Here is a 21631-nt window from a genome sequence, read left to right as displayed (position 1 = left end):
AAGTTCAGCCATAAAAAGCCTTTGCCACGTACAGTATGTACACTTAATACCTGTGCCATCTTGATTTCAGCTCAGTGCTTCATGAACCATATGGCAGCTGTCTGGTAATCCTGTTAATACCTTTTAATCATGAAGCATCTTAATGGGTGCTGTAAAACAAGAGCAACATATGTTTTCATACTGTTGTAGTCTATAAAAGGGAATTACAGCCCGGCTGTGAAAAGGAAATTGTGCAAAAATGCTGATAACTTCTAATCATCTCAGGAGGTCAGAGATACAGTTTAAGGTCTGATAATGGGCTTCAAATGACAATGGATCTTTAAATGAGCACATGTGGGTAGATTATGTATTTTATCTCAGCTTGACCATTTGTTATCTGTCTGGCTAATTGGAGTTGGCTGGCAACAGCTTGTTCTCTCTGACAGAGAGGAAGACGAGGCACAGCGTGGCAGAACGTTTGAACGGTTGTATATCCACACAGGTTGGTTGTGTTAAGAGACACATGGTGGATCCTGTGTGTGCCGAGCAGTTGTGTTTGTCACATCTTCATCTGTAAACGCATAAAACAACTTCTACTAGTTTGCCATTTGAGTAGTTAAAGGGGAACTACGCCCATTTTAAAAATTCATACATGTTATTCCTATGGTCTAAGACCAACTCTCTCCCAAATCCAAAAACTAGAGTGCTAAAACTCAAACTTGTGATGTCATAGGGTATAAAGTGTGGAGTTGCCCCATAGAAAATGAATGGGGAGATATGTTATAGATGACACTGAGAGCACCCAGGGTAATGGTCTGAGTATTATGGGAACATTTTCTGTTTCACAACTGAGAACACAACAATATAATAAAGCTCATATGGGTATAAAAAAGAAAAACATTCACAAAATCAGTCTCCCGTTCATTGTCTATGGAGCAGCTCCAGACTTTATACCCTATGACATCACAAGTTTGAGACTTACTTCTCTGGTTTCTGGCTTTGAGAGAGAGAGTAGCTCATGTTCACAAATACTGATTGAACTTTCCTAGACCATGGAAAAAACATATTGGAATTCTGAATTTGGGTGGTGTTCCCCTTTAAAGCTGAATTTACAACTCTACTGAAGGACGTTGTACAATTCACAAACATCACACAAGTTTAACATCTTTAAATAATTTATTCATTTCTACAACAGACCATATGCAGTGATTAATCTCTTTAAAATATTAAAATGAACTGAAATACACAAATTCATATTTTTTTTACAGGCTATTGTAAAAAAAAAACAAAAAAAGAAAAGATGTGAAGGAGGCTCCACGGCCCTGTTGAGGATCTGAGCAAGAAACTGTAAAGGGGAATCACATTATTTGCAGTCTGTACCTCTTCTATTAGAATCATTGTAGAAATCATTTGTGGCAACCAAACGGTGTTTTCTAGAAAGGGGTGGTATTCTTTTAAAAGCCAAGCACCAACATGCTAATTACAAAGACGGTTGACATTGTGGAGCATGTAAAGAACTTGGCAGAGAAAATATAACCACATTTCTCAGCTTTTGCATAAGACCAAAAACAACTATATTATCTGTTGAGTTGCTGATTCTTCAAGTGGAAGAAGTCTTAAAGGGGAAGCGTGTTAAATCAGTTGAACATGACCTCCACGCCCATCTCCCGAAACCACAAAAGATTTCTGGGTAATCGCATTACCCCCCTGCAGGGGGCCCCAGTCGGTCTTTTGCTCTTCTTATTCCTGGGGAAGATACTAAAAGACGAGATGAAAAGAATATTCTCCCTCTATCCTTTAACAGTAGAAGTAGTGGTGAAAAAAAAAAAAAAAAACAGGCATTTTTCTCACCACACAAATCCAAACTGACTTTGAAGAAACTGTTGATCTGAGAAAACCGGGGCTCACATTTAGGCTCATTTAATCTACTTCAGGGTGGCCTCACAATGGAGTTTTAATGACAGCTGCTGCAGAGGATTCAGTCATTTATTGTGTGAATAATACATTATTTGAACATGATCAAAAGGAAGCCAGTCACATTGCTCTGAAGGTTGGAAAGTGGTTAGCACACAAATCACTGTGATGTTTTTTACTTGTAGGACTCATTGCATATCAAGAAAGCGCCTAACATCGACATGAGAGGAACTTCCGAGTGTTCAAGTGCTAGGTGTATTTAATATTCTGCACGAAGAAGACAGTGAAATATTTATCTTTAACTGAGACAAAACAATATTTAAAGCTCAACGGAAAACTCCGGTTGTCACGTGGCATCGCTACGCTACACTTCCTCGTCTGTTGATTTGTCAAAGCTGCTGTTGGTCGCTAAGGTCACAGGGCTCCCCTTTGGATTGCGTCGCGTTCTCTTTCACGCGACGGTCATGGCAAACCGTGCCCACGCAAATACAGTATTAAGGACTACGCAAGAAAATAGCAGTAATGCTAAGCATGCTTTCAAGCTTTCAGTGTACAGGACATACATATATTCAGTCTTTATCTAAGGCAAGTGTATGTACACAGTTAACGCCGCCCAGCACATCTCCCAGGCAACTCGAGGTCAAGTCTTCAATAAAATACTATACGCTTTTTGCTGACTCACTGAATTCTCATTTTCTGATCGTGTGTGTGTGTGTGTGTGTGTGTGTTGTGACAGAAAAGAAAATGACATCATTATCTTACTGTCTATTTTAAGATGTCGCTCATCTTTACACAGTTTTATCATGCACCATGGCTTTCATATTACTTTACAATTTTTTTTTTTCTATTTTTTTTTTTTTTAAACAAGATACTAAGGAAACTCCATTTATGACCGCAAATGACCTCCAGTCTTATTACAACAACAATAGTCACATCTTACATCCTGAGAATTAAAAAAGTACAAGAAATGGAATCATTCAGGTGCATGGGGGAGCGCACCAGACTTGAATGCCATTTAAAAAAAAAAAGAAGAAAAAAAAAAGAAAAGAGGACTAGACAGATATAAGCAATATGACAAAAATCATAAGAGGAAATGCTTCTCCCCCCTTGCTACTGGTTAAAAAAAAAAAGAAAAGACGACATCACTGCAATTTTGGTATTTTTCTTGCTCGTGTTGGTAAATGGGCCCTTACACGGTTAAAACTGTATAATTTTGAAAAATATGAGGGTTTTTTTATACTTCCTGGTATATATACCTGTCTAGTTTTTTGTCCACTCAATAGAACATCCAGAATAGGCCACTGTACAGACGCAGAAATTGCTGAAACGGGTGCAAACAAGTCGCTCTTTCTGCAGTGACAAATCACAACATCCATCACCTGCTTCTCATAGTCATTGAAAAAAAAAAAAAAAAAGAAATACTATGGCTATTAGTGATCGTTCTTACATGTAAAATATTTACTATTTAACTTGTGTGCGTCTGCGAATGACCACAACTTAAATATAAAAAAGATCTTTAAAGATACTTCTTATTGACAACATTAAGCAGGTGTTTCTGACCCCTTTGTGTCAGCCCATTGTCGGTGTCTTAACTAACCAGACCTCTTTAACAAAAACGCACTGAAAAATAGATGCATTGAAACTTTAAATATAGTAAATATTTTGCTTTTTTTTTGTCTCTATTTTATTTTACTGACATCACAATACTCAAGCTTTAAGTCCTCACAGGAAAATAAACAAATCCAATGATTGTATTTGATTTATGTTATCTTTATATGTTTTTTAATCAAGGTGCTGGGTAGGAGGAGGTGTTCAAGGTGCTGTCATTCATCTCGAGGAATGGTCTGCTAGGAGGGGGGGGGGGGGGGGGGGGGGGGGAATGTGGTTGTAGGCAGAACCACAGTTCTCCTTTAACATACGCCCTAAAACTGACACCGATTCAGATCTCTCCTTGGCTTTTTTCTTTACGCTCACTCCACTGAAATTCATCCCGGTGCCTTCAGTAGTTGTACTATCAGTGTAAAGGAGGGAAAGGGATGAGGCTACAGTAGCTTTTTTCTAATGAAACATTCTGTTCTTCCCCTCCATCGCAACTCGAGGGTGGAGATCTAATTTCTCGCCCTACCACATTTCTCGCTCTAATCCACTTTCCTCCCCGTGCTTAATTTCCCCCCCGGCCTCTCTCTGTGCCTTCACGTCACATCTCAGTCCGCTGCCCTCAGAGTGACGTGTCCTGATGGATTGACTGGAGACAGCCAAGCAGCTGGTAATAAGGGCTGCCCGGCGAGGCCACGGTCTCAAAGACGGACTGGAAAGCCCTGCGGTCCAGCTCCTCGTCAATCTGGTGCCGGTAGAAATCCATGGCCACCAGGCAGAACAGGTTGACGTCCACCACCTCGCTAGAGCCCATTCGGCTGATCACGTGTGGCAGTCTGGTTTGAGAGAGGGTGGGTTAAGGGCAACAGACAACAATGTTTGGTGAGCTGTACATACACTATGCTGCTACATCCTCACATACAGTATATAGACACACAACAACCCAATCACTGTCCTGCGTCATGTAAGGATACAGGGCTGAGATCCACTGGGAGGTGGAAGCGGAGACAAAGAAGCAGGAGAGGCTCCACATGGCCATGGCCACTGGTGTCCTCTGAGTGAAGTTGGACAAGGACAGCAGCACCCAGTCTCGCACCATAGAAGACTGGCCTGTGGCATGGAGTGTCTGGAAAACCTGGAGGTGGGTGCAAAGCAGAGGGAGAGGTAGAGGTAGGAAAAGAGAGAAGTTGTGAGAGAAAACTAGACTTCTGCACCTCATCATGGCTCTGTTTTCAGGCTTTCAAAAAAATCTAGGCTGTGACGGGAGACTTTGGACAATCGCAGGTAATTTCAGAGAGAGCGTTCCTATTGGCTGTGCTCCGGCTGGTGGGCGGTGCTTGGTATTTCCTCAACTGATCTCAACATGGCGGCCAAGTCCCAAACTTTCTAATATTACAGCTAAACAGTACACTAGGCGCTGCCTAGTTTGACTGTTTGATTGGAGTTAGCGAGTGATTGACAGCTGCTCAGAGACGGCAAGGCTCCAGCTCGGCTCTGATTGGTTGTTTTCCTCTGGTCTGTGAAATCTTGCAGATGCCATTAGGAGCACCGGAGGACACAGAGGCAGAATGATATTTTTCAGATTACCTGTCTCATGCACTACTGTCAGGATTAACTTAACTTTAATTAACTTTTTTTAAATTATATTTGCTCCAACCTGCCTACTCCAGCTAACTTGGGTTTGTTTTTTTTCAGGTCTGGCAACAATAAATGTGCAACCCCTGAGAACAGGCATCATTTCAGGCACGTTGTACACCAGAAGACTCCTAAGTGCTCTCCTTCCCGGACACAGACAACCGTTAGCTGTCTTTGATTTAAATTTTGAAATGGGAAAAACAAGGCTGTTGTTCTGGAAAATATAACATTTCTGCTAAATTACCACCAATTTTTAAATCAGTTTCGAGGCAAGAAATGCAGCTGGAGATTCTCAGTAGGTGTTTTCCCACAGAGAGAACAAAATTAAGATCTCAAAACAAAAACTGAGCTTGCATGATTTAGGCTTTTTTTTTGCAAGGCACCATATGTTAAAGGATAATTTGTATTTCAATATAAGCAAGGCTGAATCATGCTGCTGCTTTTTTGTTTCCACTCCAAAATTCTGCTGACTACACTGATCTCATTGATTCTGTAGTTTACATCTCTGGACAACAACTGTCTTTGCTCCAGCTTGATGTTGTCTCGACAACTTATTGTCTGATTGGACAACAAAAGAGCTGGCTGGGGCGGTCAAAACAGCAAACAGAGGTGCTAAGCAACAACTTTACAGAGACTGGACTTCAATGAAATTCTCTGTAATGCTCCTTGCAAGAAGCAAACTGCCAGTAAGGGATCAAAAAAACACCACATCTCAGTGGTCAAAGACTTTGATTAATACAAATTAAATATAATCAGATCCAAATTTGCCTTGTGAGCCTCCCGTACAGACTATTGCAACAGGTTTTTAATCTTGTTATTGTTTGGCGTAAAATGCATTACAAAATGATTGAGTGATTTCTTCATTTGCGTTTCCTGCTGCTGACCTTATAGACGACAGTGGCCATGAATTGTGGGTAAGGTTGCTGATTGGACAGGAACTCTCCGATGACCTTGTTCATGACGTCCTGTGGCGGGAAGAAGTCGTCCAGAAACTGGGGCAGAATCCTTGACACCACCCGAGCCTCGCTGGGTAAGCCTTTCCGGATCCTGCAAACAGGAAACCCCAGAAGAGCAAATGATGACGGGAAACAAAACAAGTGGTGCTACCGTTCACCATCAAATTATTCTGGACGCCACAAACCCATAGAGATCAAAGATGAGCGAAGAAAGCTGCACATTTAAGTGTGTATGTTGTTTTTATAAAAACAGTGTGCATTTCTTGTACAATGGAGGGTGTGCAAGTGTGTGTGTGTGTGTGTGTGTGTGTGTACCTGTCAAAGAGCACAGAGACTCTCTCCATGGCAACAATGATCGACTCGCTGTCTGGGGCCTGAGGGTCAGAGTGGGCGGGGCGACTGGCAGGGCTGGCTTTCTCCTTTCCTGAGGAGAAACCAACATGACCTGCCGTGACGCCCACCGCCTCTGCTACGGCACAGTCAACCTGACCTCTAACCCCTGTCACGTCTGAACCCGACGCGAGCACCGCTGAGAGGACGAGAGGGGAGGGGAGGGGGGGGGTGCACCGGTTGAACCAGTGGAGGAGAGGTTAGATTGGGGACACTGATATCACAAGATTCAGATCAGAATTTAGTCGACCGCAAACAGACAAATTGGTGGAATTCTGGGAGCTACCTCCAGTCAAATCACCTTCTTAAAGGGGACCTATTATGCTTTTTCCCTTTCATTTAGTGTGTTATATAGTTTTTTTGTGCATGTTAAAAGGTCTGCAAAGTTAAAAAGCCCAAAGTCCACGCCAAAGGGAGTTACTCTCCCCCACAGAAACACTGCTCCTGAACTGCCTGAAACGCCTTGCTTGAAGTCCCGCCTTTTCTTCCCTAACGTGGTGATGTCACCAAGTAACACATTTGCTTAGCAGCTAGTTTGGAACGCCCTCAAATAAAGCTAGTTCAAGCGAAGCTGGAGCAGAGACCGAAGAGTTTGGTTCGGTTGACCAATCACAACAAAGTGGTCCAGCTGACCAATCAGAGCAGACTGGGCTTTTCGGAACAAATACAAGTATGTACCTGAAAATGAGCATAATAGGTCCTCTTTAAGAAGTAGGTTTTCTGTAAGTGACTGGTGCTTATTAAAGTATTAGGAGAGATTTTCAATGTCATGTTTCCTGGGTATATTACATACTAGATTATCCTCTCCTGTGGCGTGAATGTGCCTCAGCTTGCTTTGCTGTACAGCACATAAAGAAAAGGTATGCCTAAAGTTACAAATCAGTTTGTATTTAGGAGCCGGGGATTACTCAAGGGACTTGCTAGCTAGCTCTTGCTAAGAGTTGCTACGGTTAGTACGGGAACGACGTAGGGGTTAGAGGTAGGGTATATCAGAGGTATGTATAGAATACACTAATCACATGCAGGAAGCAAGCAGTACTGTTGTTTAATGCTGTCACAGGCATCACTACAGGGTTGGTTGGAGCTTTAAAAAAAACAATCTGTTATGCTGTAAAAAGAGATTTAATGAATGTAAATGACTAGTATTGGTCAGTGTTACAGGCAGTGGGTGTGAAGAAGGCAGGTATGTAAAACAATTCTAATAATAGTATGTACTGTAAGCTGCATGCAATGATAGCCTGCACAATCAGGCGTAAGCTAGTGAGTTAGTATCTCAGTAGGCTTAGAGGCACCAATGTGTTCCTATATTCTTAGGATTGTCCCAGTTCTGCCCCACAGCACTTCCCCTTTCTTATAAAGTCTCTCTCCGCTATTAGGTAAGTAACTCCAGTGAGGTACGCCGTAATGGGACACACCAGCGTGGAGGAACGTTTTTTTTGTGTTGTTTACAGCAGATCATACCCTACTTCATACTAGGGCTGTCAAAATTGGTCAAAAATGACGTTTGAATATTCGTTCTAAAAAAAAACGCAGGTTGGAACTATTCCAATATTTATTTTTGCTTTTGTCGGACACCCCGTTTCTATTTATTCCTGTCGCTTGCTTAGAAAGGAACTGAGTTTTTTTTTTTTTTTATGATACCTCCTCATTTCACTACAAAAACCTAAATAAAGATGGCAGCTGACTGGAGGAAGATCGCCTGAAAGTTTCCTGCTTGCTGTTGGCTATACTGTGAAGCCGTCTACACATGATCAGTGGTAAAATCGCTCTGAGCTGGCTGTGCCATTGTTTGGACGCGCTACCCTTGGCGTGGCGCACTGCCCAAAATTGCCATCGAGCGCTGCGCTCAAAGTTCAAATTATTTCAACTGACTTTTCAAAGCACAACCAATGAGAACAGCTACACCTGTTGTTGTTTCCTAGAAACAGTGAATGGCATTCCTTGCACTCTGCAAGGCTCTGCGACCTACCTCACAGTGAGTGAGGAGGAAATGTCTTATGTGAAGGCAGCTTATGTCATTTCCTTGTGTTTTCTGTTTAAAAAGTACAAACATCAGAAGATAGTAAGTGGTTATGTCTCCAGTCTGATCTCAAGCTCACAGCTGATAGGTACGTGGTTTGTTTACATGCTGTAACATAACGCTTGCTGTTAGGACACAATGACACTCTCTCTGCGGCCGAGTTCTCTCCATCATTACGGTTGTTATTAAATTATTCCTCGTTTAGCTTGACCCAATGTTACATTTAATTTTCAATCAATGAAAGTGACGTTGTGTAACTCCCGTCATGCGGTGCATTCAGTGAGCGCGAGGAAGACTTTTTCACAATCTAATATTAATTTTCACATTCAAATATACGTTTTTTTTTACTATTCAAATATATATATTTATGATATTTGTTGACAGCCCTACTTCATACTGCCGTCTACATCCTTATTTTTGTCATTTATGATAGCGAAGGCGAATCACTGTGTGTGGGAGAGGTGGAGAGTCACTGTACATAATACTAGGAAGGAAGGAGTTTAGGATGAGAGCACAGGAAAGAAATGGGACACTTCCTCACTGAAGCAGTGATGACATTGGTTAAGCATGCAGACCTTCAAGTTTGGACCATTACTTAATAGAGTGCAACAGGAATGAGTCATAGAACCCGGAAATGAGTTAGCATTTTAGCACTTCCGGTTCCCTCGTCTGGAAGTTAATGTGTTTTTAGTTAGATGTCTGAAATAAGGTCTGTGGTTAACACAAGCTGAAGAGATTTTAACGTTTGTTCTACGATATAAAATACATCAGTAAATATCCCACTCTCCCACTATCCCAGCCTTTACAGCCTCGTTGTGTATACTCACGTTCATGCGACCGTGATGTAGTTCGCTTATAGCCTAACGTTAGCTTTTTTACTTCTGGCGATTGAATTCACGCTTCAAAAATAATAGAAGTGGTGTTCATTTGTGGGGATTTCTTGCTGAACAAAACGTGTCAGTATCATAAACGTGTTTGCCACAGAGCTTATTTCCTGCAATAATCCAAAAGCCAATGGAAAAGTCCCATTGGCTCTTTGTCGAGGGAACCAGGGCGATGTTAACTTCCTGGTTGGCCTACAAATGCATCATCCCTGGAGCACTCCATTAAAATGCCACAGTAAGGTTAACTAATGATAAAAGTAGTCTACTACTATTTAGAGTGCCCATGCAGGTGAGTTAGCCAGCTAGCTAAATCCCATGATGAGCTTGCAGTATATTGAGAAAGTCACAGCAGCAGTAATGGAAGCACCAGTCCTTATGCAGTACATGCTGGTGATTTAGCCAGAATGCAGGATGCTACATTGCAGTTGCGGTGGCTCGGTCGTGTTAGAACCCTTCTTACCGGTGTACATGCAGGTGAGCATGAGGCCCAGGGCGGCCATGGCTCTGTGCGGCGACGGCATGTTGACTCTGTCCACGCTGAGTTTGACCAGCGCTTCTCCATCCACACGGGACAACTGCTCTGACAGCAGGAGGCGCTCCAGGCCGCGCAGCACGCAGTGATAGATGACGGAGGGAGTGGAGTCCTCGCTGGCCGACACCATCACACCACACACCTGGCAGACGGGGACAGAGGCAGGAGATAAGAGGAGGTGAGAGAGAGAGAGACATTTTTACAGAGAGGAAAAAGAACGGGATGCATAATGTTTGACACGGTGAAGAGCTAAAGAGGAAAACCAGCACATCAACTAATTCATTTAATGCTAATTCATCATGAGTGTAAAATTCCAATGCATTACTTTAATGCATAGACTGATTGTGACAAATCAAACTCAAAATAGTTTTTGTTTTTTTATCTATTTGACTATGTTATTTGTGTCCCATTCTGAAATGGTGCCCGACATCCCCTAGTCAAGGTCATATTACTTCCAGAGATGCTCACAAGCCATTTTTTGCAAGTCTAAGTTAAGTCTCTGATTGTAATGAGTGTTCTCATCTGCTGCATGCCACCCGGTCTGCTTAGAACACTGCATAGCTATATCTAAGGAATTCAAAGCATGTACTGTATTATTATCACTCCTTTATCTATTACAGTATCGGCATTAGTGTTTTCACAATACTGGAATTTCTACGGTCTGTGTCTTCTGGCGACGGTCGGGGGGAGTTGACACTGTTTTGCAAGACGGGCTTCACTAGATATAACTTTGCGGTTTTGGTGCTTCCGTGTAATTTGTGTTGGAACAGTGTAGCCGCACGCAAGCGTGCATGAGACACCGACCTGATTTATACCTGTAAGAAGTTATAAACAGTACATTTAAGTCGGAACAGCAACTCAAAACTTGAAAGGTTTTGTCAACATTTACAAATTATTCTGAAGCACTTTCACCATTTAAATAAATAATTTGCTATACAGGATGTCAAGTGTCTCTAATGTCTTTCTACACCATACAGGCAATGAAACGTGTGTTCAGGGATGCATGAAGCTGCGGGTGGGAGGAGAACAATATCAAGCAATGACGGTTGGGGTAGCCTAGTAGTACCGTCAAGAACTTCAAACTAGTTTCACCCCTGACTATGAGTGAGTGATCATCTCTGCTTCACACGTATCCACACAGAATGTTTACCTGTATAATTCCAGCCATGAACTCAGCTCCTACATCCAGAGGGTAGTTCTCCATCATGTAGAAGGCCACTGCGCACATTACCAACACATGCTGCTGGTTATGCAGGTTCACACAGCTGCAGCATACAAAGAGAGGAGACATACAGAGTGAGTGGGGGAAAAGTTTTTAAAATAAAACAGAAAGGCCAGTAGTTTGTTTGTTTGTTTGAAATGTGAAGGGCAGCACCTACTGGCCAAATGCTGTACTGCACTCTTGGGACAATCACAGATTCTGAGCTGAACTGAGGGTTTTAATCTCAGATCAAAGAAATTTGTCTGAGACAGGTAACAGTATTGTAATCTACACTAGCCCTAAACTGGATGAAACTAATTGATTCCAACATCCACCTTCAGTGCAGGGTGGTCACACACCGACATTAAACACTTTTGCTCCCCGAGTCTCTTTTCATCATCAGCTCAGCTCATTACCTGATGAAATGAGGTCGTTGTCTGTTTGACGCAGAGAATAGAGAGCGATACTCACTGAGCGATAGCCTTGAGGTTGGACAGCAGGTACTCTGAGATGGTGGGGATGAGCTGTTTGGCCGTGTCATCCAGCAGGTCACACTCCAACACATACAGCACTCCATGCAGAGCCCCCATGCGGCTGGGCAGGTGGGTGCTGCGCAGAGTCGTTTCCAACAGGCGACACACAGGCTCCGCTATTGCTTTGTCCTACAAAAACACATTGAGATTGTTCATACATGTAAGCGATAGCTCATGACCGCTTCGTGCCGGGACGAACAACGCCCCTTATACGCAATATAATCACAACGTATCACGGCCTGAAGTGGGCAATTGCTTTTATAAAACGGTCATCAAGTCATGTTATGGCCATTTTCATAGGGGTCCCTTGACCTCTGACCTCAAGATATGTGAATGAAAATGGGTTCTATGGGTACCCACGAGTCTCCCCTTTACAGACATGCCCACTTTATGATAATCACATGCAGTTTGGGGCAAGTCATAGTCAAGTCAGCACACTGACAGCTGTTGTTGCCTGTTGGGCTTCAGTTTGCCATGTTATGATTTGAGCATATTTTTTATGCTAAATGCAGTACCTGTGATGGTTTCTGGACAATATGTGTCATTGTTTTGTGTTAATTGATTTCCAATAATAAATATACATACATTTGCATAAAGAAAGTATATTTGACCACTCCCATGTTGATAAGAGTATTAAATACTTGACAAATCTCCCTTTAAGGTATATTTTGAACGGATAGAAAATGTGCAATTAATTGCAACTATTTTAAACGATTGAAAGTCTTACTATTTATTTATATTATTTGTATGTTGCCATTGCCAAACATGATAACTGATTGTACTAGGCTTGCCTTGTTTTGTTAGGTGGAGGTGTGTTGCCTGACATTGCGAGGATATTGCTCCACTTTCTCCGGTCCCAGAGTTTTCAGTTGCCAATAGCAATAGCTCTGGAGGGATGTTTCACACTTGTGGCCACAATCTCTCTCATGTCAAAACCAGCATCAGATCAGTTTCTGAATCGTGGTGCTGCGGAGGCAGTGGTTAGTGCATTTCTGCTGCGTTCCTGCTTGCTTGCATATGCTGGGCAACATTGTGGAAACTCCTCTTTATGTAGCGTATAGTGCATGTTGTTTAGCAGGTGGATTGTTTTCTGGATATGGGCACAGCTCAGTCCACTCCTCCATAGAAGCTAACTTTAAATGTTTCCATTTTGTCACATGTTTAGCAGTCAACTTTCGTACTTTGTATATGTAACCTGGTCTGTGTTGGTGGAAGTGATCCCCCCCCACGTGGCCCTGTTGCTAAGCAACCATTACAACACATTAGTCTTTGTTAGTTTAGTCTCAGACGTGGAGTGATAATGAAAGTGCAAAGGAATAAGACGTCATAGCAGTGGTGTGTGCTTCTTATATCACCACTTCAAACCAGAATTGGTTCAGATCAGAGGTACTCATTTTATACTGTAGAATATCAGATTAGAGGTTAAAGCTGCAGTAGGCAGTATATTTTTGTCATCATTGGGCAAAAATTCCATAATAACCTTTCAGCATATTGTAATTCAAGTGTTCTGAGAGAAAACTAGACTTCTGCACCTCCTCATGGCTCTGTTTTCAGGCTTTAGAAAACCAGCCCGTGACAGGAGACTTTCACCAATCACAGGTCATTTTATTGAGAGAGAGCGTTCCTATTGGCTGTGCTCCAGTCATGTGACCGGAACTTGGCGTTCCTTCACCAGATTTCACAATGGCGGCGGTGTCACAAACTTTCTCATTTTACAGCTAACCCGTGCACTACAAGATAATTCTGAAAACATTTGAGTTGAGAAAGGCATTAACATAACATTTATTAATATTTGATCAGCGCTGCCTAGTTTGACCCTTTGGTCGTAGTTTGCAAGTGATTGACAGCCGGCTCTCAGACAGCAGTTGGACAGCAGACCTCAGATCAGCTCTTACTGCTCGTTTTGTCATTTTTTTTTAATCATATTTGCTCCAATCTCGCCTACTTCAGCTTTAATGGTACACTTCGACAACTAATCACAAACGCACATCTTTCTGCCATCAAAAGGTTCCCCCCACCACACAGCCATACTCACCATGCCCAGTACGGCAGCAGCCTTGCAGATGGCAGGCACCAGGTATTGATTGAGGATCTCATCCTCTGGCGGGTGGAGCTTCTGCAGTTCCATCAGGGTGGCAAACATCATGTCAAACTGGTTCCTCTCTGTGAACAGGTCCGACACCGCCAGCAGCTACAGAGGACAACAAGAGGGGGAAGATGGAGGAGAGGGTGAGAGGAGAGCTGACCCCATTTCTGTTGGATCCCCTCAAACATTTCTTCTTTACCCAGAACAGACAAGCAGGTATGGATTTTTCTGCTTTCCAGGGTGAGGAAAACTAGGGTCTTTGTCTACTGTTCTCTCAAGAATAACTTGGAAACTCTAAACAGTTTTAGGCAACCCTTTACTGATATGAATCAACAGACGCCTGGCTGAACAAGTGTGTGCATCGCAGCTCACCGATCGGACCACTTCACTGACGAGGATGGTCGGGGTCCTCCTGTTACTCGGGGAGCCAGGGATCAGCCACTGGCTGTAGAGATCCAGGAGGAACTGGGAACATGAATGAATGTCCACACCTGCACGATGCTTCCTGAAAACACAGACACACCGTGGTAAGTCTTGTTGTGCATTCTTTCAGCGCATGTGTCGAGACTGAAGAAATGAGCGAGTGCACGTCATATTTGACTGACCTAGAGTTGATCGGAGATGTGGGTGGGGAGGTGGGGGCTGGAGTGTCTGCTTCATCTTCTTCATCCTCACCCCATTCTTCCTCTCTCAGTGGGGTGATGTTGTTACCTAACCACACCGAGTGGATGGAGACCTGGAGAGAAGAGAAGGAAAAAAACATTTAACATTGTGCTACTGACAATTTATTAAAATAAAGAACGTAAACCAAAACAGTTCCTCAAACTTCATTTTATCCACCACGTCATCTTTATTATGCATCCCTTACTTGTCCCAGTTTGTAGTCCATGTTGCCCATCTCCCTCTCTGTGTTGATCTGAAGCAGCAGCTTCTCATGGCTGATCAGCGTGCCTGCTGAAACAAAGTTAAACAAGAAATTAGAGCGGTAGGTGAAAGTCTAGCAGCTGTGGGTAATGAGAGACTTGTGGATGTGGATTATGTGTTACCAGCCGAGGCTGCCGATAGCGAGGGTACGGGGTCCCAGGCGTGGTACGGGTGGTGTGTATGAACGTTGTCTCTCTTCGACACAAGAGCCTGAATCTCTCTCTCCACCTCGCCCCTGATCACTGCAAGTTTCCTTCCAAACCTGGGCGCAGACACACACAAAATAATTTAAATATCACTGCCTGCTTATTCTGGGCACTACTACAGTGTAAATAGCTGCATCGCTACCGTGTTTCTAGGGCTTTGAGGCTCTTGTTGCGGGGCTGCTGTTCCAGACAGCTGACTGCAGGGTTGCCAGCAGTGGGCAGGGTCATGGCACTCAGCACCAGGCTGGTGATGGCCTGCACTGCTAACACATTCAACTGGGTACGCTCCAAATCCTCCTAGAGACAAAAGGATTAACAAAATATTGAGACAGAAGGGAAAGACGGAGAGAGGGAACTGAGTGAAGTATAATAGTTTCCCCAGGATTTATTCCAATGTGTCCGAGGTGTCATGAAACAGATACAGCAACAGGCTACAAGTAATTTTCAATGGAAGCCGGTGACATGAAGCTACAAACTGACGGCCGACACATTACAAATCAAAGTTGAGCTGGTCTCAAGTTTTTTCAGAGCTCCAATGACTCTGTGAAGCGTCAATCAGTCATATGTTTTTGTTTCACCCGTTCTGTTCCATCTAAAAAATGGCCTTAGCCAGTTCCCAGTGTTATTTAACGGCAAAACTACGTCAACCAGCGTTTGAGCATCAACGGCGACTCTGCGACAACGTAGCAGGCCCCGATTGGCCGTTTTGACGCTCGTAGTGTGAACATAGCTTAAGGATGTGAACAATATTCCTGTGTGGGTGTGTGTATGTACCTCCTGCTGTGTCTCCTCCTCCTGGTCCATAGTGATGGGTTGGGTGACCAGCACCCCCAGCAGTGTGGCCCAGGTCTCCTCAAACTGAGTTCTGCTGCTCCAGCCTAAACGTATGGTAACAAAACCATTCACATGACAGAAAATACAGTATGCATCCGTCACACCCGGAACAAAATCTGACATAACGGAGATAAATCTACACAATCATTGCAGGGAAAGCCCATTTCAGTGTGTGTTTCTGTACCCAGTGTGTTGATGCGGTAGAGGAACTCTCTGAAGACATCCTTTTCCTGCAGGAAGTCCACAGGGATCTCCGGTAGCGTTGTGCCGTACTCTCCTCCTGGCTGAGGGGACCAGCCCAGTTTCCAAACCTACACACACACACCAGGGTTTACGCTAGACTTTTTATTTGATGGCCAATATTCTATAATTCCAGCCATATACAACAACTACCGGACATATGTTTTAAATAGCCATACAATAGCCTATATTTGACTATTAATATATATATTATACTATTAATTAATTAATTAATTTGGCATATTTCCAATGGACATTTTGGCTGTTCATTTAATCTGCTGGACAACTACAGTACCAGCAAAAAGCCAACATATACCGGCTAATGTAAACCCTGACACACATAGACCAATACAATAATGTAAACAAACTCAAGGCACAATATCTTTCACACACTGACCAGTGGAGGTACTCGGGTGTAGCTGTTGACCAGAGGCAGCCGGGACAGACTGATGACAATGTTGCGCAAGGTTGGTGTGAGGAAAGCAGGGAATGCACTGTTTCTATGGTGACCCAGGGCGAGGATGCTCTGCAGGCCTTCCACCAGCTCTGCCATGATCTCACACGCTTTCCACTCGCACATGTCTGCAACACACATGTGAAAGCTTTAAGGACTTATAATGGCAAAGACTCAGAAGAAATGACACCATTAGACATCGAACAGAAGCTTTGGCGTAGCAAAGCCCTGAAAGACTAAATAACAGAAAACAACCCAGCAGTTTTACAGAATCTCTAAGCGAGCTCACGGTCAGCATGTGCAGAGTCCACTTCGTCTCCTTCAGCTTCTCTCTCTGCCTTCGTCTTTTTCTTCTCTGGATGCAGAAGCTGGTCACCAGGACTCACAGCCACTGGGAAGCCAAGACAAATAGTTTGACCAGCATTGAAATGACACGCAGAAATTTTAATTCTTAAAGGGGGCGATCAACCCCAAATCAAAAATACATATTTTCCCTCTTACCTGTAGTGCTATAAAGATAACAAATGTGCGATTAATCGCAATTAAGTTAAAATATTTTATCGATTTACAGCCCCAGTGGGAACTATTTTCTTTCTACCGAACTACACCCAACAACCGTATCACCGCGAAGAAGGAAGCTTGCATCTATACTGCCAGCTCACCTAGCACCACTGAGCTGGCTGACGTTACAGCTCAACCAAGGAGGACTCCATTACTGTTTACATCTTGCGCTGTCACAAGCACAAGCCTCTCGTCCATGAGTAGATGCACGCTTCCTTTTGTGCGCTGACACGTTTGACGGGTGTAGTTCAGTAGAAAGAAAATAGTTCCTACATGAAACTGATCACAAAAAGGTCTGTGGATTATCTTGAGTAACCGGGACATGATTTATAGAGAGAGACATTGCTGTTGAGTTTTTCAACTGTATTTGTTTGAGCACCAAATCAGAGTGCCATCTAGTTTCATTATGTTAGAGAGAAGGCAGAAATCTCAACGGACGATATCTCCAACACTCTGCATTGATGAATAGCACTACAGGTAAGAGGGAAAGTTTGTATTTTTGATTTTGGGGTAACCTGTCCCTTTAATGTAGTCATGGCACTTGACCATATTAAAAATCACAGGGAATGCACAAACACGTCCTGGCGGCCTCCTCACCTGCAACAATGATTTGGCGTAGGGAGTAGATGAGGGAGCAGGTGTGTGTGCTGTACTCTGGGGTGGAGAGTTTGTTCCAGACACAGGGCTGCTGCAGGGCCAGACACAGACAGGACAGAGCCCACTGCAGGTCCACACTCAGCGGCAGCTGGTTCTGGAGGAGACGCCACGCTACCACCTGGCCGAAGAGGGAGACATGCAAGGGAGGAAGATGAAGTAAACGCATCCAGAATTTAAATTGGATAATCAGGATGAAATTATGGGGTCCCATTACGTTAGACAGAACATTACACTCTTTTCACCACTATTTTATGATGGAGACTGAAGCCTGGAAATCTTACCAAACAAAAGAAATGAACATTTTCTCTTAAATTATTTGATTATATGAATCTATAAGCAAGGATCATTTAAACAAGTGACTAAACCAAATTAGATGTTCAATATGTTGTCTTTTACCTCAGCGGCAGTGCAGGTGAAAGTGGTGATGAGGTGTTCCTTGTCAGAGGGGATATGTAGTGAGGGAGGCAGCTGGCTCACACTCAGCAGGTACTGGGACAGAGCTCTGCAGAGCGACAAAACCCTGGGGTAGAAACTTGGCTCATCTGAAAAACACAGTAGACACATAAATAAACAGAATACTTAAAACTGTAGTTGCAGAGGGTGAACAGATTTAGGTTTCAAGTCAACATATTTCCTGCTTGTAATACACAATGCAACCTCAATACTTTACAGAACAATTCATGCTCAATAAAGTCACTTTAAGTTCAAGTTGTACAAGAGCTCAAAATTTAAGACACTTATGTTGCATTCACACCAAGAGCGAAAGTCAATTTTCGCCTCGCTTTACTTGCACAAGTTCGACCACCGGTATCATTTCAGTTCGTCCACGTTACTCGCTCTAGACGCACCGGAGAGGAGGAGGGGCTTGTCTCCATAGAACACAACAACTTCTCTTTCTGCCATCAACCTTGGTAAGAAATAACCACTGTTGCTGCTTTGTGCATGTTGTGGAAGTCCCAGATATGTCAGAAAACCAAACACCGTCGTGTCTGGGTTCGTGTCACGCGGCGACGCTCTGTGAATTTCACCGAACTGTATTCACATACAGTGCCTTTGTACTGATTGCATCTAGCAAGCCACAAGACGCTACTACATTATGAACCCAAAATAAACATTGTGCTGTGATTTAATTGCAATAAACGGATCATAATGATGCTGAAATTACTACATAATGATGTTGATTTGTTAAAAGTCTGAATTCATGCTTTGTCAGGTCGGCCCACAAGACGACAAGCAAACAACTTTTAAAATGCTTGTTTTCTGAATGGGGTTTGGATCGATCAGTACCAGGCTATGCTAACATTGTAGCTGCTCCATCAACACTCAACATAACATCACCTAGGCATAAATAGGGCAGCAACATTGTTGTTGTTTATACCATAGACAGTCTATGGTTTATACACATACATTTATACACAAAGTTTCGTCCGTTCTCTTTGTACAAATACGAGGTACTATCGTAGCTCTTGGTGCCTTCAAACGGCCACAACAAGTTTGTCTTCCATCTCTGATTCAAAAACGTCAGGACATCAGTGACGACAGCAAGAGAATCTCAACGCTGATAGGCTTTCGCGACACAGCGTCACATCCCAATTTCTCGCTCCAGTTTCAAATTTCAACTCGCCTGCCGGGAATTTGCGTCTATTCGCCTCTTTGCATTGACTTTGTATGTAATTTCGGCATGCGAAAAGTTCGCTTCGCGCTGTGTGAATGTGCTATTAGAAATGACTCAATCTGACAGAATATGAAATTAAAGTACTCTGATTTATGCATTTTCATCCACCAAGCTCTCGTTCCCTCCCACTCTCACCATACACCTCAGCCAGTTGGTTCCAGTAGGGCTGTGACTGGGCGGGCGGCAGGAAGGACTGGTGCGGGACAGGAAGTGACCCGGTGACCCCTGCGAGTCGCTCTAAGGTCACCTGCAGGGCTGTCTCCAACAAGAGCAACCCCTGACCCCGTGCTAACCGCTGCATCCCCATACTCAGACACGGACACAGCAGGCTTAGGTTGAATTCCTGTGGGGGGGAAAGGCCAGGTTCAGATGCAATATAATCCAATATTAATTAATCAATATGGTTAAGAATATTTATCCTCGAGGTCTGATATCTGAGCGTTGCAGTCTGTGTCACCTTGCAGCTCATGATGTTAAAGAGGTCAGCGGGAGGTAGTTTGGTGAGGAGTTCTGTCGTCTCCAACAGGGAAACATCTCCACGGAGACAACACTGAGACTTCACCAGAGCCACGTACCACTCCTGAAAAATTTTATTTAATTATATACAGACAATATTTATACCTCCCGTTCTGAATTTCTTCACTTTGCAGGATCAAGATACTCAGTAAAATCATGAAACACATATGCACACCCTGATTCTCTAATTCACTCACCTTATCTGCAATGACCAGCTCAGGGGCAGGTGGTGGATCTCCATCCAGTGGGTGTGATGTCACAGGAGGGGTGGGGCTGCTGGTGTCGGCAACAGTGGCTCTGAACCTGTCCAGCAGGGAGTAGAACCTCTGATGCCTGTGATAAGAGAGATGAACAGAGGTTATGACCGCCATAGACCACACACTCGCTAATGTTACGACCCACCAGAGATGCTCTATAACAAAGATGACGCATTACAAGCTCCGCCAATGTTTTGAAATGGTATACACTTCCTGTGTCCTAGGTGAGCGCGGTCATGGGGTGTTCGCCTCACCCCCCCACCTCTTTTTAAAGTGTTGTGATTGTCGTGTGGATGGATGAAAGCTGATTGGGTTATATTTGTTTAATGTATTTTATATTTTCTTTTGCCAACATTTACACAGTTAACACCCATATTTAGCATTATGAAAGTTAGTTAGCTAGGGCGTTAGCAAATATTAGTTGCCAGATCTCGTGTTGCTGAGAGAGAAAAGTCTCGAACAAAGTTAATTTTCTCTGTCTGAAATTTTGTGTGTCTTAAAAATGCCATTTTAGGGTCAGAATGTTTGGAAGATATGTGGCTCGGGTTACTTTGGTGACTATAGGGCAAAAGAATTGGTCATAATCTGTGTTCAGGTTACTTCTCCCATTTGAGTTAATAGACTCAGGACATGCTGTGACACCGATACAGGAAACTGACACTCAGTGCGCCGTCTCCTTTCTGAACTGTCTCAGGCCGCCCACAGCAGGTACTGGCGGTACCGACACATCAATGGGCTGGCAGTTGAATAAAATCATGTGGCTATAAACTGCTTTTGTAGTTTGAAGAAGACTAAACCCAACACACTCGGGCGCCATCTTTCTGAGCTCAGCCACCTGTTACACCATAGAGAACGACCTCTGGTGGCTCGTACTGCGCATTAAAATACATCATCATAGAACGCGGAGTGTCTGTATTTATGACGGTATTGAAAATCATACTGTCAGGATTTCTAAATACCCTGATATACCGTGATACCGCCCAAGCCTTGCGTGTACCCCCTACTGCTGATTGGACTAGTTGTTACAGGTGAGAACAAAAAAAATAGAATTTTCCACATTGATAAAATGCCAGTTTTGCTCCACTATACATTATAACTGAAGCAAAACATGTTCCTTGTGATTTAGGTTCTGCTTAGGTTCAATTTGACTTGGGCATCTTTGTTTTTTGCTTTGTTAACTGGTGTTTTATTTCTATCGTTTTGTTGTTGTTGTTTGTTCTGCTTTTTACAATACTATTAGAAGTGTAAAATGTGAAACACAATGCTAAAACTACAAACTGTTCCTCAAATTGGCTGCAATAGAGAAGATGTTTACCTCTGAGCCAGGCCACTAGTCTGGAGGTATTCCTGGATCCTGTCCAGTTCCTCCACAGGCACCTGAGCTATACTGTTCTGCAGGTTGGAGGGACAGAACAACACAACATTAGTGCAACATTAAGAACAGTTTTTTTTCCTAAGCAAGACATTCACAGCTTTTCCCAAAGCTTCACAGAAAGAGACAAAGTTTACTTATGAATGTTTATCTATTTCTATCAAGGTATTCAGGAGTCTTATATACAGATAGGGCTCTCCTATGTGCTC

At 43.3% G+C, this 21631-nt stretch overlaps 1 protein-coding gene and 1 long non-coding RNA gene across 11 annotated transcripts in view; one reads left to right on the top strand and one right to left on the bottom strand.

Moving 5' to 3' along the window:
• Positions 1-10762, top strand: part of LOC119485867 — a 14784-nt gene extending 4022 nt beyond the window's left edge. The window contains exons 2-3 of the long non-coding RNA XR_005206391.1: positions 988-990; positions 10752-10762. This is a non-coding gene — a long non-coding RNA (uncharacterized LOC119485867). The remainder of the gene's footprint in view (positions 1-987; positions 991-10751) is intronic.
• Positions 1366-21631, bottom strand: part of htt (huntingtin) — a 50362-nt gene continuing 30096 nt past the window's right edge. For 4 of the 10 annotated variants that reach the window (XM_037765580.1, XM_037765583.1, XM_037765582.1 and 1 more), the window contains 23 exons: positions 21366-21442; positions 19991-20126; positions 19735-19857; positions 19413-19620; positions 17999-18144; positions 17543-17720; positions 16674-16775; positions 16328-16512; positions 15875-16001; positions 15631-15734; positions 14999-15153; positions 14773-14912; positions 14595-14680; positions 14332-14462; positions 14099-14231; positions 13676-13831; positions 11579-11769; positions 11057-11171; positions 9835-10048; positions 6396-6609; positions 6009-6171; positions 4464-4624; positions 1414-4325 (listed from right to left, as the gene is read on the bottom strand). In XM_037765580.1, the coding sequence (XP_037621508.1) occupies positions 4112-4325; positions 4464-4624; positions 6009-6171; positions 6396-6609; positions 9835-10048; positions 11057-11171; positions 11579-11769; positions 13676-13831; positions 14099-14231; positions 14332-14462; positions 14595-14680; positions 14773-14912; positions 14999-15153; positions 15631-15734; positions 15875-16001; positions 16328-16512; positions 16674-16775; positions 17543-17720; positions 17999-18144; positions 19413-19620; positions 19735-19857; positions 19991-20126; positions 21366-21442 (3459 nt within the window). In that variant the 3' untranslated portion in view covers positions 1414-4111. Of the gene's footprint in view, positions 4326-4463; positions 4625-6008; positions 6172-6395; positions 6610-9834; positions 10049-11056; positions 11172-11578; positions 11770-13675; positions 13832-14098; positions 14232-14331; positions 14463-14594; positions 14681-14772; positions 14913-14998; positions 15154-15630; positions 15735-15874; positions 16002-16327; positions 16513-16673; positions 16776-17542; positions 17721-17998; positions 18145-19412; positions 19621-19734; positions 19858-19990; positions 20127-21365; positions 21443-21631 lie in introns of all 10 variants that reach the window. The other 6 variants (XM_037765581.1, XM_037765590.1, XM_037765586.1 and 3 more) reach the window with 4 other exon arrangements.

Source organism: Sebastes umbrosus, chromosome 3 (genome assembly GCF_015220745.1).
Source record: "Sebastes umbrosus isolate fSebUmb1 chromosome 3, fSebUmb1.pri, whole genome shotgun sequence".
Taxonomy (NCBI): Eukaryota; Metazoa; Chordata; class Actinopteri; order Perciformes; family Sebastidae; genus Sebastes; species Sebastes umbrosus.
The sequence above is the reverse complement of the archived record's forward strand: the minus strand, read 5'-3'. Positions and strand labels throughout refer to the sequence as shown.